The sequence below is a fragment of the Ailuropoda melanoleuca genome, chromosome 11, assembly GCF_002007445.2.
Source record: "Ailuropoda melanoleuca isolate Jingjing chromosome 11, ASM200744v2, whole genome shotgun sequence".
NCBI lineage: Eukaryota > Metazoa > Chordata > Mammalia > Carnivora > Ursidae > Ailuropoda > Ailuropoda melanoleuca.
Genome location: NC_048228.1, coordinates 73,252,393 through 73,269,683, shown reverse-complemented (window position 1 = coordinate 73,269,683; position 17,291 = coordinate 73,252,393). Strand labels below are relative to the sequence as shown.

The window sequence follows — 17,291 nt, the reverse complement described above, 5'->3', positions numbered from 1 at the left end:
TTTTTTTTAGCACTATGGAATATGGGAGCCATCACTTAACACACATAGAGAAGAATACTTAGGAAATTTGAGGAAGAAGAAGGGAGCCTAGCCTAGAATATTAAGTAAGTGTGTTCCACTTTGTGTTTCCAAAAAGTCCGGGGCTTAACTCTCCCATAAAATTGATCACATTGCATCTTAATTAACTACCTTATTTATTTATGACCTTCTCTAAGCTCACTGAAGGTAAGGGTTAAGGTTTTCAATGTGGTATCTTTGGCACATAGCCCAATGCCTAACACATGGTAGGTGTCTAATAAAAATATTCACTGAATAAATGGAAAGAATATTAAAACTCATTTTGCTATTTGCAGGTAAAATTACAGTGAATCAAGAAAATAAATAACTAAGAACTATCACCATTGGCCTAATAGGAGAATTTACTATTGTAGCTAATTTAATATAAAATTAATTTAAAAAAACCAAGTAACTTTATGATACTAGCACTAACGCCTCATAAATAAAAACAAAAATATTTCTTTCACAATAACAGTATGACTTATAAAATTATTAAGAGGATGTAAGAGGTTAAAATCATAACTAAGTAGAAGAATCAATATAGGAGTTTACAGAAATTATGGAAAAAGAGAATTGTTAGATGAAACTTGCCCTGCCAAAATAAAAAGAAACCTGTTTTTTAGAGGAGGGAAAATAAACCATAATTTTCATTAAGTGTATTAAAAATGACCATTGGTTTGAAAGTATATTAAACACTAAAATCTCTATTGTTCCAACTTATATACATAGGTCCTGACAGAATATAAATGAGTCTTAGAAACAATATAATTCTTTATGACATTCGCATTCTCTAAGCCTTCAATGCTCTTATGCATCAGATAAATTCTATAAGTCTGCTTAAATTTTGCAAAGTGGAGGCTTATTAAATTAGAAAACACATTGAAAGATCTTAAAATTAAACTGAAGAAAGAAATGGCAATTAGTTCCTCTGAATGCAGAAAAATATACCTGTTTTCCTAAGTCTTGGGATCACAAAATGAGAGATTAAAATATTTTCACTGACACAAGGATATCTTCAGACCCATTCACTTAAAAAGGAGAGAATACAAATGCATAGAACAGAAACAGCAAAACTATCTTTCTAGTCATTCCAGGTGTGACAGTTTGAAGGTTTTTCAAAAAGAACTGTTACTAAGGAAATGACAACACAAACATACACTCATAAGCCACCTGCACAGAACCACAAAATAGTTTATAGAACATACATGTCTGAGTAACACTTAAGTTTAATCTCGCCAATATGGTTACTTTGTTCTAGTCAATATGGCTATTCTGTGGAAAAGGCAATCTTTACCCAAACCACTCTTCTCCATGTGTTGAAGATTATTCTGATAATTATACATATCTAGGATGACCGAGAGGTGAGTAATGCCCCTGTATTTAAGCAATTCACAAATTGTGCAACTGCAAGTAACACTCCTAGAAATCTACTCAAATATTAACTTGTCCAGAATCCTTGATTCTGGCAGTCTTAAAGCTACCTAAAGAACCAAATCACACCCTGATCACACCAATATTAAACTATTTTTATTAGGCTAACTATATCCTAATCATAGACTTTGTGATATCCCCATGTAGTTGCAAGTTAGAGTGGAGGGTCTTTATCAACTTTACTTCTCTGTCCTTAATGCCTAGTGCAATCTCTACTACTGTGTTACTCAATGTATTTGTCCAAAAATAAGGAGAAATTTAAAATCACCAAATACATTGTATCTGGGAGAAAAGGATTCCTACAGTTCATAAGTTTACTATTAAACTAAATGATACAGGTTATAACAGAATGTTGCCATTTTAATGCCACAGGTTAGAGGACCAGAGTCAAGGATCTCCCAGAAGATATAGGAATAGTTCTCAATTTCAAAAGACCTACTAAACTCTGAGACCATACCACTGGCCAGGGACTAGTAATGTTCTCTCTCTCTCTTTCAATCTCAGTCTCTCTCTCCTTCACTAATACTGATCCAAACATACACCCATGACAGCTGAGAACATTCAGTCTTTCCCCAGAGTTGCAACTATGCCAGCTTCCTTGATGTCCACATTATAGCTCCTCTAGAATTCTGAATAGTGAATATAAACTACTAGTGTTCAGGTTCACTGGGGACAGGGGCTCGGCTTTCTTTGTCCTGCTCATCTAGCATATATTCTGTTACATATATGCCCTATATACAGGATACAAACACTATTAGGGTAAGGATTCTGTCTTACATATCACTGCATCCCCAATTGCTAGAACTCTGCTTAACACACAGTAGGCACTGAGTAGATATTTGTTGAATGAATGCTAATGCTCAAAAAATGTTTACTGAGTGAATAAATAGCTAAGACTATTTCCTGAAACAGGAGGCTTCAGTTGGTTAAACTATTTTAGTACAAATAGAATTAGATTCTGAGATATTTAAAAATAGAAAGAGACATAAATTTCATCTGCCTCCCACAGAGTACAAGAACTCTAACAAGCTTCTGCTTGAAGAAGTCTAGTGATAAGTCATCCATTATTTTGTTAGACCTTTTGTGTTGGAAGAAAATCAGCTTTCACATAGCTTTCACTACTCGGTTATGGTTTGCTTTACCTATGTGTCGTAAATTCAACCATGATTTTATATAGCATTCTTAAAAATATGTTGCTATCTGAGTCCTCAAAAAAACTTAACTGAATTCCAAATTCTTGCTTTTAACTCTTTATCCTATATTTTTTCTAGATCAAGGGCTCCACGTTGTTGAAGTTTTTCCTAAAATAATTAATCTAGCACTGCACATAATATTCCAGATTATGTGATAGGTACAGAGTAGACTTTTATACCTACCTTGCTTCTATCAGTTGCATTGTCTGTTCTTTCCCTTCCTCATTCCTTCCATCCCTCTTTTCCTTTCCTTCCCATTCATCCATAGTCATGTTATTTGCTTTGACTTAAACTGCATTTGTCATCTGAAAAGTGTGGTGGTTAAGAATGTAGGCTCTGGGGATAGAACACATGGACTTGTGTCTTGGATTCAGCATTTATCAGCAAGGTGTTTAGCAAGTTCCTAAAAATTGCTGTGCTACAGTTTTCCCATCTGCAAGATGGGGAGAAGAACAGTATCTAAGCAGTATTATCCCTTCATACTTAATTGGTTACTTGGCTAAGTGTAACATTCTAGACTGAACATTTGTCTTTATATAATTTTGGAGACATTTCCCCCATAGTCTTCTAGTATTGTGATGGGAAATCTCATGGCTCTCTAATTCTCTTTCCTTGATTGAGATCTGTTCTAATAGCAGACTGTTCTGTTCATCCTTGGAGTTCTGAATGTTATGTTTCCTTATTGTGACTACAAGATGTTTTGCTTTGATAAATACCATAAATCTTGGCCTTAGCAGTGAGTATAAACTGCAAATAAGTAGTACTCATGTCTAGTCTATTTGCCACTGTAAACCCAGCGTGTTGTACTGTGTATGGCAGACAACAGGCATTCAAGAAATATTTGTTGAATAAAAGAATGAATGATCTCTCTGGAATCCAAAACATATCTGATAATGCTTAAGGGTTCAAGGACTTCACTGTGCTTGAGACAACTTTAACCAGTATAATAAATACTAGAATCACTGTAATTCTCAGAATATCTGTTGTTATATCTTTTCAGTTAAAATTTTAAGTGCTATGTACTTTGTACAGATTTTCTCTCTTGGTCTTGAAACAAGTGGAAAGGAGAACGTCATTTCCATTTTCACAAATGAGGACTCTCTGCCTCAAAGATTTTCCTGAAATCACCCTAGTGGGAAGTGGTGGAGCTAAAACTAGAATTTACATTCTAATGGCCAAGTCCCGGATTCTCAATTGGTACCTTGTGTATATGTGAATTATTCCCCTGAGGCCCATACATTTAATTTATGCCCACCTTTCCTCTTTCCCTTGTGGCAGTTAATTATCATATTTTGGTAATATCTCAAGAGCTTTTTTCCCCCACTTTTCCACCCTGCCTTGTCTCCTGTCCTTTGGGACCCTCATCATTAATATTTTCTTAGACAAATTTTAATCACCTTTATATAACTCTAAAATATTAGATTAGCCTATTTAATGATTGAATGAAAAGTTGAACATTTCCTTTTGTTGCTTAGGCAAAAGAACGTCTCGTAGTATATAATGGAACAAAATAGAAGAAGAATATACCTAAAAGACTCTATAGACAGAGGATTTATCTATTACAGTATTTGCATTTTAGTTTCAAAAACATTTTGTATCTTGTTCCTTCTTTGAATATTTTATTGTCATGGAACATCATTACTCAGTAGTTTTGTCCTCAAGTTTGCATCAGTATTTTATCAGAAAATTAAGTCAAAACTCTAAATGCCTCAAGAAAAATCATTCACTACCACCCCCACAAAATACATTACTGAAATTACTTGAAAATAACATATTTTATAAAGGAAGTATATTTGAATATTTTTATTTGGGAAACTGACTGCTAAATTGTATGATTATTCACTCATGAAATTGTTTGGAAAAAACAAAACAAGTTATTTTCTTTGGGCTCTTCCAAAATATAACTTCTTAGTCAAATCTTATCACAAATTACTTTTTAGAACAACTAAAACCTCCAAGCACTTTTTTCAACTCTTCTTCAAAATCTGATTATAACCAGGTTTTTTCAACATGATAAATAAGTCAAATCAAGCTTTAGAGTTTAACCAACTTGTCAAGATGCCATAGAGCCTCACAGAGAACTAAACACAGGAAACTTGACTACAGCTTTTAGTTACAACAATAGCATAGGCTTTCATAGTTCAGCAATATAAAAATCAATAGTGTCTCTCCTTTATGCATTTGATGGAGACTAATAAGGAAACGAGCTATTGTCTCTGATTAAATATAAGAAATAACAACTTCCAGTTTGGTAAATCCCCACATAGGTGACTTTGAAGATTTATTTTAGAAACCAGCATAAGACAATAAAATTCTTATAAACAGAATGATTTGTGATAAGTTTTAAAAGAAAGGTCCCTCAAAAGAAGGAGAAAGGGAGAAGGAAATATGAATGTAACCGGTTTATACATGTTGAAATATCTCCAGCTAAATATTAAAAGGGTGAAAACTTTACCACACCTGTAGCTACTTTAAAGTGAAGACATAAACTCTCATCATGGAGGCCCGGACAGCTAATTATAACAGCAACATAGAGCCTTATTTTTTAATATTCTTTCATTGATTGGCCAGAATAATCCAAATTGTCTATACCATTATGATAAAATGAATAATTTATCTATTTTAACTGCGTAACACTTCTCTCTCACTCACTCTTACATATGGTAAAAAAAAAAAAAAGTACGTGGAATTCCAATTAGAATTTCACTCTTGAAAACTGCAAAGAAAAGCCAATAAAGCAACCACTGAGTTGTTTTATGTTTCAGTTCAAATCTAAAACACATAGAAATCATAAATGATCTCTTACTGCCCTTCATTTCCTAGCTGAATTAACTGTTCAAAGAGGGTAAGGACTCTTGACACAGATCATGTCTCCAGACTTCTAGAACCCATCTCCGTCCACTATACTACATAACTCTTTAACTCTGAGGAGCTTGAAGAGAGTTCTGGAGCCAATTACGATAATTGTGATGTAAATATCCTCAAAAACAAAAGCTATTGTTTCTTTACTATCTCTTTAGATGTTTTGTTTTAGATATCTCAATAATCAGCTTGTCTATTAGGTTCCAAGGGAAACTTGCACTTATAATGGCAAAGGAGCATACAGGTTGTTATTTCAGAAAATTACTGGGTAAATTTGTTTTTACTTATGAGAATACAGATTCATTTGTAATATTATGAAGATGCATGAAAACACTGATACATGATTGACCAAAATGTCTTCTATAATTTTACAATATATTCAAAGAAATAAGCGATTATGATACAATCTATATACAAGAAATAATTAGTCAGTAGTATGTTTGTGCCCATGCAGAATGAATTTAAGTTTCTAAGCTGAAAGGGTAAATAAATTAAAACTGTAATACTTAAAAAAAATCATATGTCAAACCTTTTCTGACAAGTCTAATATTACTTAGCATAGCTTGATCCATTCTTTGTTTTTGGAGAGAAAATACAGTTGTTCTATCTGCTGGCAATGACAAAAATATTCATTCTAGCTATATAGTAAAATTAATCATCATCATCATTTTTTTTAGTAATGATGCAAGTAGTTATAAAGACATGTTTCCATCTGCATAATGATTGCATTTTACCCTTGAGTTCTAAACATGATCACATAATACAATAATATAATGTTAAATGTGCATTTATATAAAACACAATTACATGATATGAACAGTATGTCCAAGACCTTAATAGTGTCTGTGTTTTAACATATTTTAACTCCATTCAGCCACTACTCCTATATCCAGGTACAATACCTGAGCATTTCATTTTTCTGTCAGAATGATTTCAAAGTTTTATTGGAAGATATTACAGCCCAAGGAGCCCAAATCCTGTTCCTGTTAAATTGGAGGCTTGGAGTTGTTAATGTCTCTGTCTCTGTCTCTCTTTCTCTGTCACACACACACACACACACACACACACACACACACACATTCATATACATACAATTTTTTACTTCCTTGTAGACAACCAATTAAAATTAAAATTATTCAGAGAGCTCAATAAAATATACATGGTTATCTCTAACTTAAATATAACACACTCTCAACCCTGATTTTTAAGCCATATTTATAATCTCTCTCCATATGTAACTTTGGGTTTTTCCAGAATAGAAAAAAAAAAAAGATAAGAGAAAAAGCAATATTTGTTTATAAAAAAGCACCATACATACCATGTTGTGTAACAAGTTTCTAAAATAACTTTCTCTTTAAAATGCAGAATTATCCAGAAAGTTCATCAATGACATTCATTCACTAAATTTAGTAGCAAAATCATTTCTACTCCCCCTCCCAGGAACTGAACCTTTACTAGTTTCCACTGTGCCAAGTCAAACAAGCCAAAACAAAACAAATCCAAAACTGAACTGCCTTCCATGCTTTCACACATAGGTTCATCTCATCCTATCTGAAAATAAGTATATCTAATCAGAAAATAAAATGATGGTAAAATATCGGGCTTGTGCCCAGAGAAATGCAAATTACTTAACTTACAATGGTTTTCAAGAGAAAAAGAAATGAAGGAGAAGGGGTTGACCCCAAAGAGTAGTTTTAAGTCCTTGAATTTACTCACCAGTTTCCCAGATGCAGGGTCAATAACAAGAACATCAGCCTCACCACTCTACTTTGACTCCACAGAAGAAAGGGGGAGAAGAAAAAAGCCTTCCAAGAACCCATCAGGATCGCTTTTTCCGCTCAATTCTCCAAGCTAGGACTTTTTCTTCCACCTCAGCAGCAGCCAGGAGAGTACCGCGGCGGAGAGTGTAGCAAGGCTGTACGCCTCCCAACCAGGTAGGATGCGACTCCCGGCGGAATTGAGCCGGGGAGCCAATCAGACCCAGAGGATGCTAGCATAAATTATCTGAAAAAGAGTTGGGCCAATCTACGGCCCAAAGAGGCGGGGCTTCTCCTACTAGAAATCGAGCCCAGTGGGGAAAAGGGCTCCGTCTTTCCAAAAGAAAAACAAACCTCTTCTCTCGCGCAGCCTCGGAGAAACGTTTGAGTGGCCTTGACAGATTCCCTCCCTGGGGAAAGAAGCCTCCCTCTTCCCCCTGGCCTTCCCTCCTGCCTGACACTATTTCGGGGGCCACTGCCTCTTTCTCTCCCGCGTTTGAATTCTGAATCTGCCTTCCCAGAGAGACCCGTGGCAAGCTTACAGTACCTAATCAGTTTTCCCCAGGCTCACGAAGGTTCTGCTAATTTTTGTTAATTATCGTTGTTAATTTTGAGTGTTGGATGGTGTCTCATTTCGCTTTGCAGTCCCAGCACTTGGCACAGTGCCCGGCACAAATGAGCTCTCGGGAGATGCTGAATATCTAATTGAATGAATGAATGAGCGGGCTCGGTGCATTCCTGGTAATCACGTTTCCAACCCCCCTTCCGCTGCCTGTATGAGTGAGAGGATTGGCAGTCTCCTCTCTCAGGGCACCAAATGATGCTCATGAATAATGTCTGGCAAGAACTATCTCATTTTACAGAAACATTAACAAAAATTCCATTTTAAAATGGTCCTCTTAGCTATAGGAATTGGAGCCCTAGTACCTGGGTAATCCTTGGTCTCTGCTCCCTCCCCAGTTGCCTTCCCATTTGTTGAGCTCCAGTGTTTGGTACCTAACTTCAGAGGCTCTGCTTTGAGTTTGCAGCAGAGCCCAACAGTTGCCATGGCAACCAGAAGCCTCTGGCAGCTTGAACAACTGTACAGGCGAAGACAGTGGTGGTGGTGGTGGTGGTAGAAGCAGGCTGTCTCTGCCCAGCCATCTTCTGCCTTTATGCCTTCTTCAATCCCTGCTTCCCACTGAAGCCACCTGGAGTTGGGGTCTTTGGCTATCTCATTAATCACCCACCCCACAACCACCTGGAATTGACCAGATTCAGGGGTGAACGGCAGGTAAAACCCACCGAGTCACTTGAGAGTATTTGTCTCCGGGCAAAGAATTCAAGGCAGAAGTAACAGTGTTTGTGCATAAGCATAAGGTAACTGTTGCTACCTTATCTTCTGAAATCCCTTAAAGGAACTGAATGGGGGTAACAAGGTTACAGATATTTCCTGGCCCAGAATAACAGATGGTGCAGTGCTGGGCTTTTGTCTTCTCTCTGATTCTCCATTTTTTAGTCTCCTCTGAAAATAGTATTGACCTCCTTGTTTTTCTTCTCCTACTAAACGTTAATTAGGCAGCATTATTCTCTTCAACAAAGCATGTTAGTCAAGGTAGCTCAAACCAAATAACTTATTTAACAACGAAGTTTCATTATAATAGATTCCGAGGTGAATAAATTTAGTTAAAAGTTGAAGTCAATATAAATCTGAGTAGATTTTTTTTTTCTGCTTTAAATAAGAATGTGCTTTGAATAGCTATTTAACTGTTTCATTGGTTGCCCACACTAATTCACTGATCTGATTAGCCAGTGAACTAGGAATTATTTCACTAGAAGTATGTAGTGAATAGCAAATACTTACCTGGTTACTCTTTGCATTATGCTAAAATTAGGTAAGATTTTTGCATATATTAATGGGAATATGATACTGCATAGTGTTTTACAATAGTAGTTGATACTTCTTCCATCAAAATTCTTAACAAGGTTTCACTCTTACTGTTCTCATATAATACTGAAAGATGCTGAGAACAGTTAAGAGAAATTAATGGAGAGGAAAGGTGAAGGATATACCCCTGGGTAATTACATGTTGTCTGTTTAACCTTATGGAAGATAAAGGACTGGAGTAATTTCCAGACTGGGAAATTTCCTGCATTTTCCAAACTAGATTTTTGACAATTTTGTGCTGAAATATTTTCAAATGTACCTCACTCCTTTCTTTCAAGCAATTTTATCTATTTCTCTCTCTTTGATTTTTTTCCTTTCTATAATATATATCTTCTGGAAAACTGGTCCTATTCTGCTGTCATAGTTAATTATAATTCCCTGTAAACTGAGTAAAAAGGAATCTGAGCCCTCCGGAAACTGAAAAAGGAATAATTATTTTGGATATCAGCCATGTCTTGACCCTGATAGTCTGTCTCATTTGGTTTAATAAACCAGATTGGGAGGGGGATGACACACATTGAGTCCTAGAAAAAGCCAAGTAAGTATACTATACTTACCAAAGAAAACATAGTGTCTCACAGAGTAATACTCAAGAGAAAACAGATCAGATGTCACGCACGATTCCAGTTTAGAAGGCCAGAAATTGCTATAGCTAAGGGACTGGAGAAAGCTCTCTGTCTTCCATTGTGGCAGTCATTTCCAACTCGAGGCATTTGACCCCATGAGACGTTTATCAATATCTGGAGATATTTTCAGTTGTCACAAATTAGGGGGTGTGGAGTAAGCTACTGGCATCTAGGGGTAGAGTCCAGAGTTGCTGCTACACATTCTAAAATTCAAAAGAAAGCTGTCCTACAGCAAAGAATTATGAAGTTCAAATTGCCAATAATACTGAAGTTGAAAAGCCCTGCAATATGGATGAAGGAGATGAAGGTAACCAGATTCCACTGCAGTTGATGATTTCCTTATACTGTCATTGAAGTCACCATTCCCCTCCACCTTCGATAGACTGAGCCACAACTATCATCTTGTATTGAGCTGCAGTGACTATCAACTCATTGTGTACAGCAAATTCCTGTTTTCCAGAATTTGTTCAGATATCATCTTAGAATAAAACATTTGAGATCCCTATTAAAAATGCAGATTCATGGACTTCTCTCCAGACCTAATGAATTAAGAAGAACCTCTGGAAATAATCATGTATCAGAAAGTTTGAAAACCATTGCCCTATAATCATCTCACAATATAACCAGTGAGACAGTGACCTGATTATGTATGTGCAACCCTGGCCCCAACAAAGCCAGGTTTTGACTTGATTCATCTGGCCATTATTGATTTATTCATTAAAAAATATGTATTGAGAAGTTCTGATGTCAGACGCTGTGCCTGACCTTAAGAATACAATGCTGAACAAGACTTATAATTATTTGTGCCTCAGTTTCTTCACTTATAAAAAGGAGGTAAGAATTCTATTTAGCTGACAGAGTTGTTTTAAGGATTAAATGGATTGATATATGGGGATCACTTTAAACAGTACGTGTATATTAGAAATTACTCAAAATATGTCATTGTTGTTAACTCATTGAAAGTAGGTTTCAGATCTAATTTGTTTACTCCAGCCCTAAGTATAATACCTGGGACCAGATAGTTATTTCTAGTAGCTACAGTCTAATTGAGAGAGTGGAGAAGATTAGGGGACACTGCTGTTCTCACCCCACCCTCAACATTATCATTATTCCTGGCTTCTCAAGAGCCAGAAGACATTGGAGTACTGTTTTAGTTCTCCCTTCTCTTCAGATGGCCACAAACTGTGCTTCAGTCACAAAAATAACAGGTTCCTAAATGTATCCCTCAGTATCATCCTTGTTTTGTCTTGTCAGATCCTCCTCCCTCAGCTTAGGAGGGCTTTTTCCTCCTCTTCATTTGCCCGCTCTCTTCATTTTCCTAGTTAAGTTTAGGGCTCATTTTTTTCCCCAAAAACCCTTATCGATTATTCACTCCATGCTCGTCTGTTGTATAGTCTTTCCTGTTGTATAGTAACAGCTAAAACCTACTGAATGTTTACTGTGTGTCACCAGGCATTATATATAACAGTTCTAAATTATAGGTGCATATAATCCTCTGTTCACTTCAAGCAACCACTTCATATTTGTATCATAGAATATATCACCATTTTTGGAAACTATCTGTATTGCTACCCAAACTGTCAGTTTTGTGTTTTTAAGTTTTACACTAAAGAGTCATAGTGCTTATCAGACCTCCGATTATAATATGTGTATATTTAATGTTATGATAGTATGTGTATCTTTACATTTCTCTCTAGAACGTAGCACAATGAAGCCAGAGATTTCATTTATTTTCATCACCCCCTTTGTTCAAAGCAGTGGCTAGCAAGTAATAGACACTCAATACATATCTGCAGAATAGTCAAGTATTTAATGCATAATCAAATGAATAAACACATTAATGGCTTTAATCATTTTATATATTTCTGGAGCCCTTAAGGGATCTCTCTTCAACAGTATAAGTCTCAAATGCCCATTGCTAAGTAGACAAAATCTAGATTCTGTTGCTTAACTTATTCCTTCCCATGGGAGCATAAGAATTAATTACTTCTCCTATTTACAGGTCAATATGATCAAAATTAACAAACCAAGTCATCTTATGTTTTATAATCAAGTTATTACTTAAATCAAACAGAAGGGAGGGACAGCACAATGAGATATCAAGGCTGAAGGCACAGACTCTTTCTTTGTCAATCTGTCCAACCTCCTGAATCCTATAGGTGTCCTCTGGAATGCAGCCAAGAGAGGGAGTTCAAAAGCTGATCCTTGGTGGCAGACAGCAATGGATCTAAAGCTTCTAACCCTAAGTTCATCCCATTTTTTTGGTTTGGGTCTGTACTGTAATTTCTTAATATGGCTTTCTGCTGCTGGTTATTTCTATTTTTTCTTGTTTCTTCCATATTTTTCTTTCTGATTTCCCCACCAATATGCAAATATGCTCATGTATAACATTAAAATATGCATATACACATATTACCCTCGTTTCCCACTCTGTCTTCCAAGCTTATTGCTTACTCTCATTAATAGCCATCCTTCCCTAGTTCTCCATCACTCACCAAACTCTATGGTTTGCCTTCGGTCCCCATGACACCAATGCCTCTATGTTGCTAACTCCAGTAGATGTTCTGCTTAGTCACCTTGTATGATCTTTCATCAGCATTTGATCCAGTCGGCCGTTTCCTCTTTCTCAAAACACTCCTACATGTCATGATACCATGCTTTCTTGGTTTTTCTCATGAGTCTTTAGCTGACTCTTTTTAAGCTTCTTTACATGTTTATCTGGCCCCAACATTGTGAAATTGCTCAAATATCAGTTCAACTTCTTTTTGCATCACACTCTCACATTAGGCAACCTCATCTATTTCCCAAGCTCTTTATCTATATCATCTATATCTATATCTATATATAACTTTTAAAAAAGGAAAGGGGCACCTGGATGGCTCAGTTGGTTAAGTATCTGACTCTTGATCTTAGCTCAGGTCATGATCTCCGGGTTGTGAGATCAAGTCCCACATCAGGCTCTGCACTCAACTGGGAGTCTGCTTGAGATTCTCTTCCCTCTCTGTCTGCTCCTCCTCCCTCTCTCTAAAATAAAAATAAATAAATAAATAAATAAATAAATATTCTTTAAAAAAATAAAAAAGGAAATGATTCCCTTCAAATCACATTGCAAATCTGGAATTTCTACTGGGCTTCAGACACATATGCCCCACCAGCTTAGTAAAACCAAAACTTCACAGTTTTTCTAGATATACACATCATCTAATCTATCATGAACTCTTCAATATTCCCAGATCTTATCTCCAGTCTATCCAGTATAAATAGATTTCAGTGACTACGGTCTCATAAATAAGACAGCCCTTGTTCAAATTTAAGATTGTCTACTACTAACTGTGTAAGAATAAGAAGCTTACTTATTTTTTAATACCTTAATTCCCATATGATTACTGCAAAAATGAAATTAGTCAATTTATATAAAGCTCTTAGAACAGTGGATGGCACATAGTAATTGCTCAGTTAATCTTAATTATTGCTATTATTATTATAATTCTCCAACTTCTTTCTATTTCTACTGCCCTTTAATCCAAGCAGCCATCCTCTTTTACTTGGACTACCACAATACCTTCCTTTTCCAATCATACCTACCTCTGATTTATTTTTTTTATATAACTACTAGACAGTAAAAAATTGACTATATTCTGTGCAAATCATTCAATGATTTCCTATTGTAGGATAAAACTGTAATATTGTTATTACAGCCTTTGAGACCCTCTAGCTTCTGGTCCTTCCCTCTCTCCCCTACTCCCTCTTAGCACCTCTTTCCTTACTTCAACATGTTCCAGCCAGAATGATCCTCCTTTGGTTTTTTCATTGTTGTGACTCATTGGTACCTTTGGGCTTCACAGGTGATTTCCCCATACCTGGATCACTCCATTCACCCTTCACCCTTCATCTGGCTATTGTCCTCTTTTCAGTCTCAGCTTAACTGGCACATTTTCAAGCAAGCCCCAGTTCCTCAATTTAAATTAAATTCTCCATTATGCCATCCAATAGCACTCAGTACTTTTCCTTCCTTCCTTTTCCTTCCCTCGGTATTTTCCTTTCTTTCTTCAGTACTTTTCCTTCCTTCCTTCCGCTTGCTATATTTTATAATTTGCTGATTTATTTGATTTAAGAAGTAGTCACTAAGCACTAGGGTTTCAAGCATTCTTCTATATACTAAAGATATCATAGTAAACAAAAGTTTCATACTCTCATGGAGCTAGCGTTTTATTGAGCTCTCTATAATATAAATTACATATATCTTCCTTCTTAAACATATTTTTCATAAACATTTGTTTAATTTTTGTCTCTTATTTAGGCTATCACTCCTTGATAATAAAAGATTTTATCTCTTCCTTTTGCACAGTGTCCCCAGTGTCTGGTATACTGCCCCATCAGAGCCATTTCCTGAGTGAATAAATGAATGAAGGAATGAAAGTACAAGAAGTTGGAATTACATAAGTAAACCCTTGTATGCATCATGAATCATATAATTAAGTTACATTTGGAAAAAGATGGAATGTAGAATTAGGTCACATAAATTTAAATCCTGTCTACATTAATTATTTTTGGTGATTTTTAGCAAGCCATGACATCTCTCAATTATCTCAGTAACCTCAGATTTTTCAATTAGAAAATAGAGATAATTACTCCTACCAAAACAGATATGAAGATTAAAAAAAATAACTTTAATATTACTCTTTATAAATCATTAAATGATATAGAAATATTCACTGTTGATATTATCATTATTATTGATCAATACAAAATCATGGTAATTAAAGAAAAATTACAAAGAAATACAAAATATCAAGAACTAACAATGATATAGTCCTGCAGTTTTCTAAACATTGGCTATCTTAATTTATTTAGATAACTTACTGAAAGCCTATAACAATCCTGGGAGACATTTACTATTACAATTCCTTTATTTTACAGATGGCAAACTGAACAGCAGAGATTTACCTCCCCACATCACATAGCAAGTAAGTGGTAGAGCTGGGATTTGAATCTAGGGATTCAGTTTCCAGTGCCCATGTTTTGACCTGCTATGTGATATTGTCTTTTAGATGACCAATAAGTCATGATCTCAGCTTTAAAGGTTATTGTCCATATGTCTGCCAAGACACCTTTCCCCTCTCAGGTTAACCAACACTGTTATTTCAGTGACTACATACTAGGGCATCATTATTTTGAAAACCTTTCATGTTTTATTTTAAAGGGCCATCCTGTAAAAATGTCAAAGGTGGGAAAGAGTTTGAAGAATGACCCTTAAGCAGCCATGTTTCAAAAGAATATAGTCCTGTTTAGGATATGAGACACAGGAAAGAGATCCAGCAGTTGGAGATTCATCAAAGCCTGACATTTAATGAAAAGCATAAAGGTCTTGATGGAGCTTTATTATATCAATTACTCACTTAGTTTAATATATTTTATTTTAAAAAATGCCCTGTTGGCAGGACTGGCATTGAAATAGTAGCAGCAGAGCATCTTTGAATGGGCCCTGTCCAATACCTAACTCCCTTAACATCTAGTTTATAGCCTGCAATGTATCTACTTGTGTGGTTTTGACTAGCAGCTAAAAAATAATATAGTTTCCTATGGCCATTAAGGTCCAGAGGTCCTTCAACTTGCTTTTTTCCTCCCTCTATGTCTCACTGTAGCCCTTGTTCCAGCAAAGAACACAGCAACTACAGGTAAATACTGGGAAACCTTGTATAATCTTCAAGTCTCCTCTTAGCTCTGTAACGAGGTGCCATGCACACCAAAAGAATTACTTTTATTGACAGAAATCTGGGGAGCCCTTATAAGTATAAATTCTAAGTTTGTTCGATCAGGGAGGAAGGATTATAATGCTGGATTGTCAAAATGTGTTAAATGACCACAGTACTAAGCAAAGATTTTGGATTTAATATATTTAATCAAGGGGCTAAGAATATTTGTAGCAGTTTGCTGTAATGGTAGATTAAACCTTTTACCCAAAGGTAACAAATAATGGAGTTAAAACGTGTGGTACTGAAAAGTAGGTATCCAAAGTTTTAGGAAGAAATGGTTGTTAGCATAGATTTATCCCACTCACCAGCTCTAATCTATGCACCTAAATTTGTCCAGGGACACTTCTTTAACCTTAAAGTATTCCTCAGGGAAGCTCCAGCAGCTTTGAAGAATTCTGGGGTGGCTATTACCTTTAGGCCAGGGATGACAGTGGCAAATGCTGCCATCAAACTGGATTCCCAAAATCCAATGGAGATAATGGGATCCCAGGGATTCCCTATATTCAGTGAGTGTGATAAAACCCCAAAACAGCAGGAGCTGAGTGGCAGCACTTAATCACTAGAATTAAAGTGGCTTAAAGAAATGGAAAGTATAGGCAACACAGTGATCAGTAGAGTTTGATCTGTAGAGGTCTTCGGTGTTAGTCAACTGATTGTGGTATCCTTAGAACTAAAATAGATGGTCAGTCTATAGAATCATAGTCAGAAAAACACGAGGTCTGGTGGAGAGATGTGATTTGAATTGCCACAAGGTAGTCCAAGCCCCTCAACCAACTTTTACTCTTGAGACAGTTTCTGGACCCAGAGTCTCTTAATAAAGAGGATATTGGATTCCCTTGAAAAAGGTTGTGGCCACACAGACGAGAATTTATTCTGTAATTCTACCTCCTAGCCTTCCTCCAAGAAACCCTGCCAACATTTATCAGAGTGACTGTGTATTATAGAAGTTGAATATCTAGGCTGTGAGGCTCTACCACCTTGGTTCTGACAAGCAATTCCTGGAGCTACAAAAGGCAACTGTAGTCCAGTAGCCATAGTAGATGTCTATACAGACAACTGGATGTATGGTTTGGTTACCACAGTAGGCCACAGTGTGCACCTAAACTCATCATGTGATTTTATCCCCACGATAAAATACATGGTTGTGAGGCACAAACGCAGCAACTTGCAGAAAGCCAGATTAATTCCTTGACTTGTGGAGAAAAACCCAAGTAAAAACCACAGAACTACCTTTATCTACCAGTATAACAAGCAAAATATAATACTCACTTGTGCCACATCAAGGACTTAAGAGGTGAAGTAGTGCTTCTTACGACCTACATCCTCAGATTGCCTAGTTCGCTGATGCCGAAGGCAGATGTATATGAAAGAATAACGGTGGATTATAAGGTATCTAAGTAGGTAATCATTCCAATTAGAGTTTTTATCATGTTTTCATTGCTGGAGTTTCCACAATCCCCTGACACATGGTATTCAGCAGATTTTTTATTGGTGAAAACCATTAGAAGTTGACTTTTATCTGAAAGGGTCAGCAATACACTGTTGCTGAGTTACCTCAGGGCTAAATCTAACATCCGTCCTGAGGACATCGTCTAGTCTAAAGGCACTTCAGCTGCCTTTCTATTGTATAGGACATCGTACTGCTCCGTTATATTGATGACACCATAGTGATTGGACCTGGT

General features: G+C 36.2%; 1 protein-coding gene and 1 long non-coding RNA gene across 4 annotated transcripts in view; one reads left to right on the top strand and one right to left on the bottom strand.

Moving 5' to 3' along the window:
* The window catches only part of GABRG1 (gamma-aminobutyric acid type A receptor subunit gamma1), an 83,347-nt gene extending 75,621 nt beyond the window's left edge, over positions 1 to 7,726 (bottom strand). The window contains exon 1 of one of the 3 annotated variants that reach the window (XM_019802303.2): positions 7,260 to 7,726. In XM_019802303.2, coding sequence (XP_019657862.1) covers positions 7,260 to 7,363 — 104 coding nt within the window. In that variant the 5' untranslated portion in view covers positions 7,364 to 7,726. Of the gene's footprint in view, positions 1 to 2,864; positions 2,979 to 7,259 lie in introns of those variants that run through there. The other 2 variants (XM_002921754.4, XM_019802302.2) reach the window with 2 other exon arrangements.
* Positions 7,727 to 8,568: 842 nt separating this feature from the next.
* Positions 8,569 to 15,532, top strand: LOC117804401. The gene is made up of 3 exons (XR_004628783.1): positions 8,569 to 8,659; positions 14,774 to 14,820; positions 15,499 to 15,532. It is a non-coding gene; the product is annotated as an uncharacterized LOC117804401 (long non-coding RNA).
* The last annotated feature ends 1,759 nt before the right edge of the window (positions 15,533 to 17,291 follow it).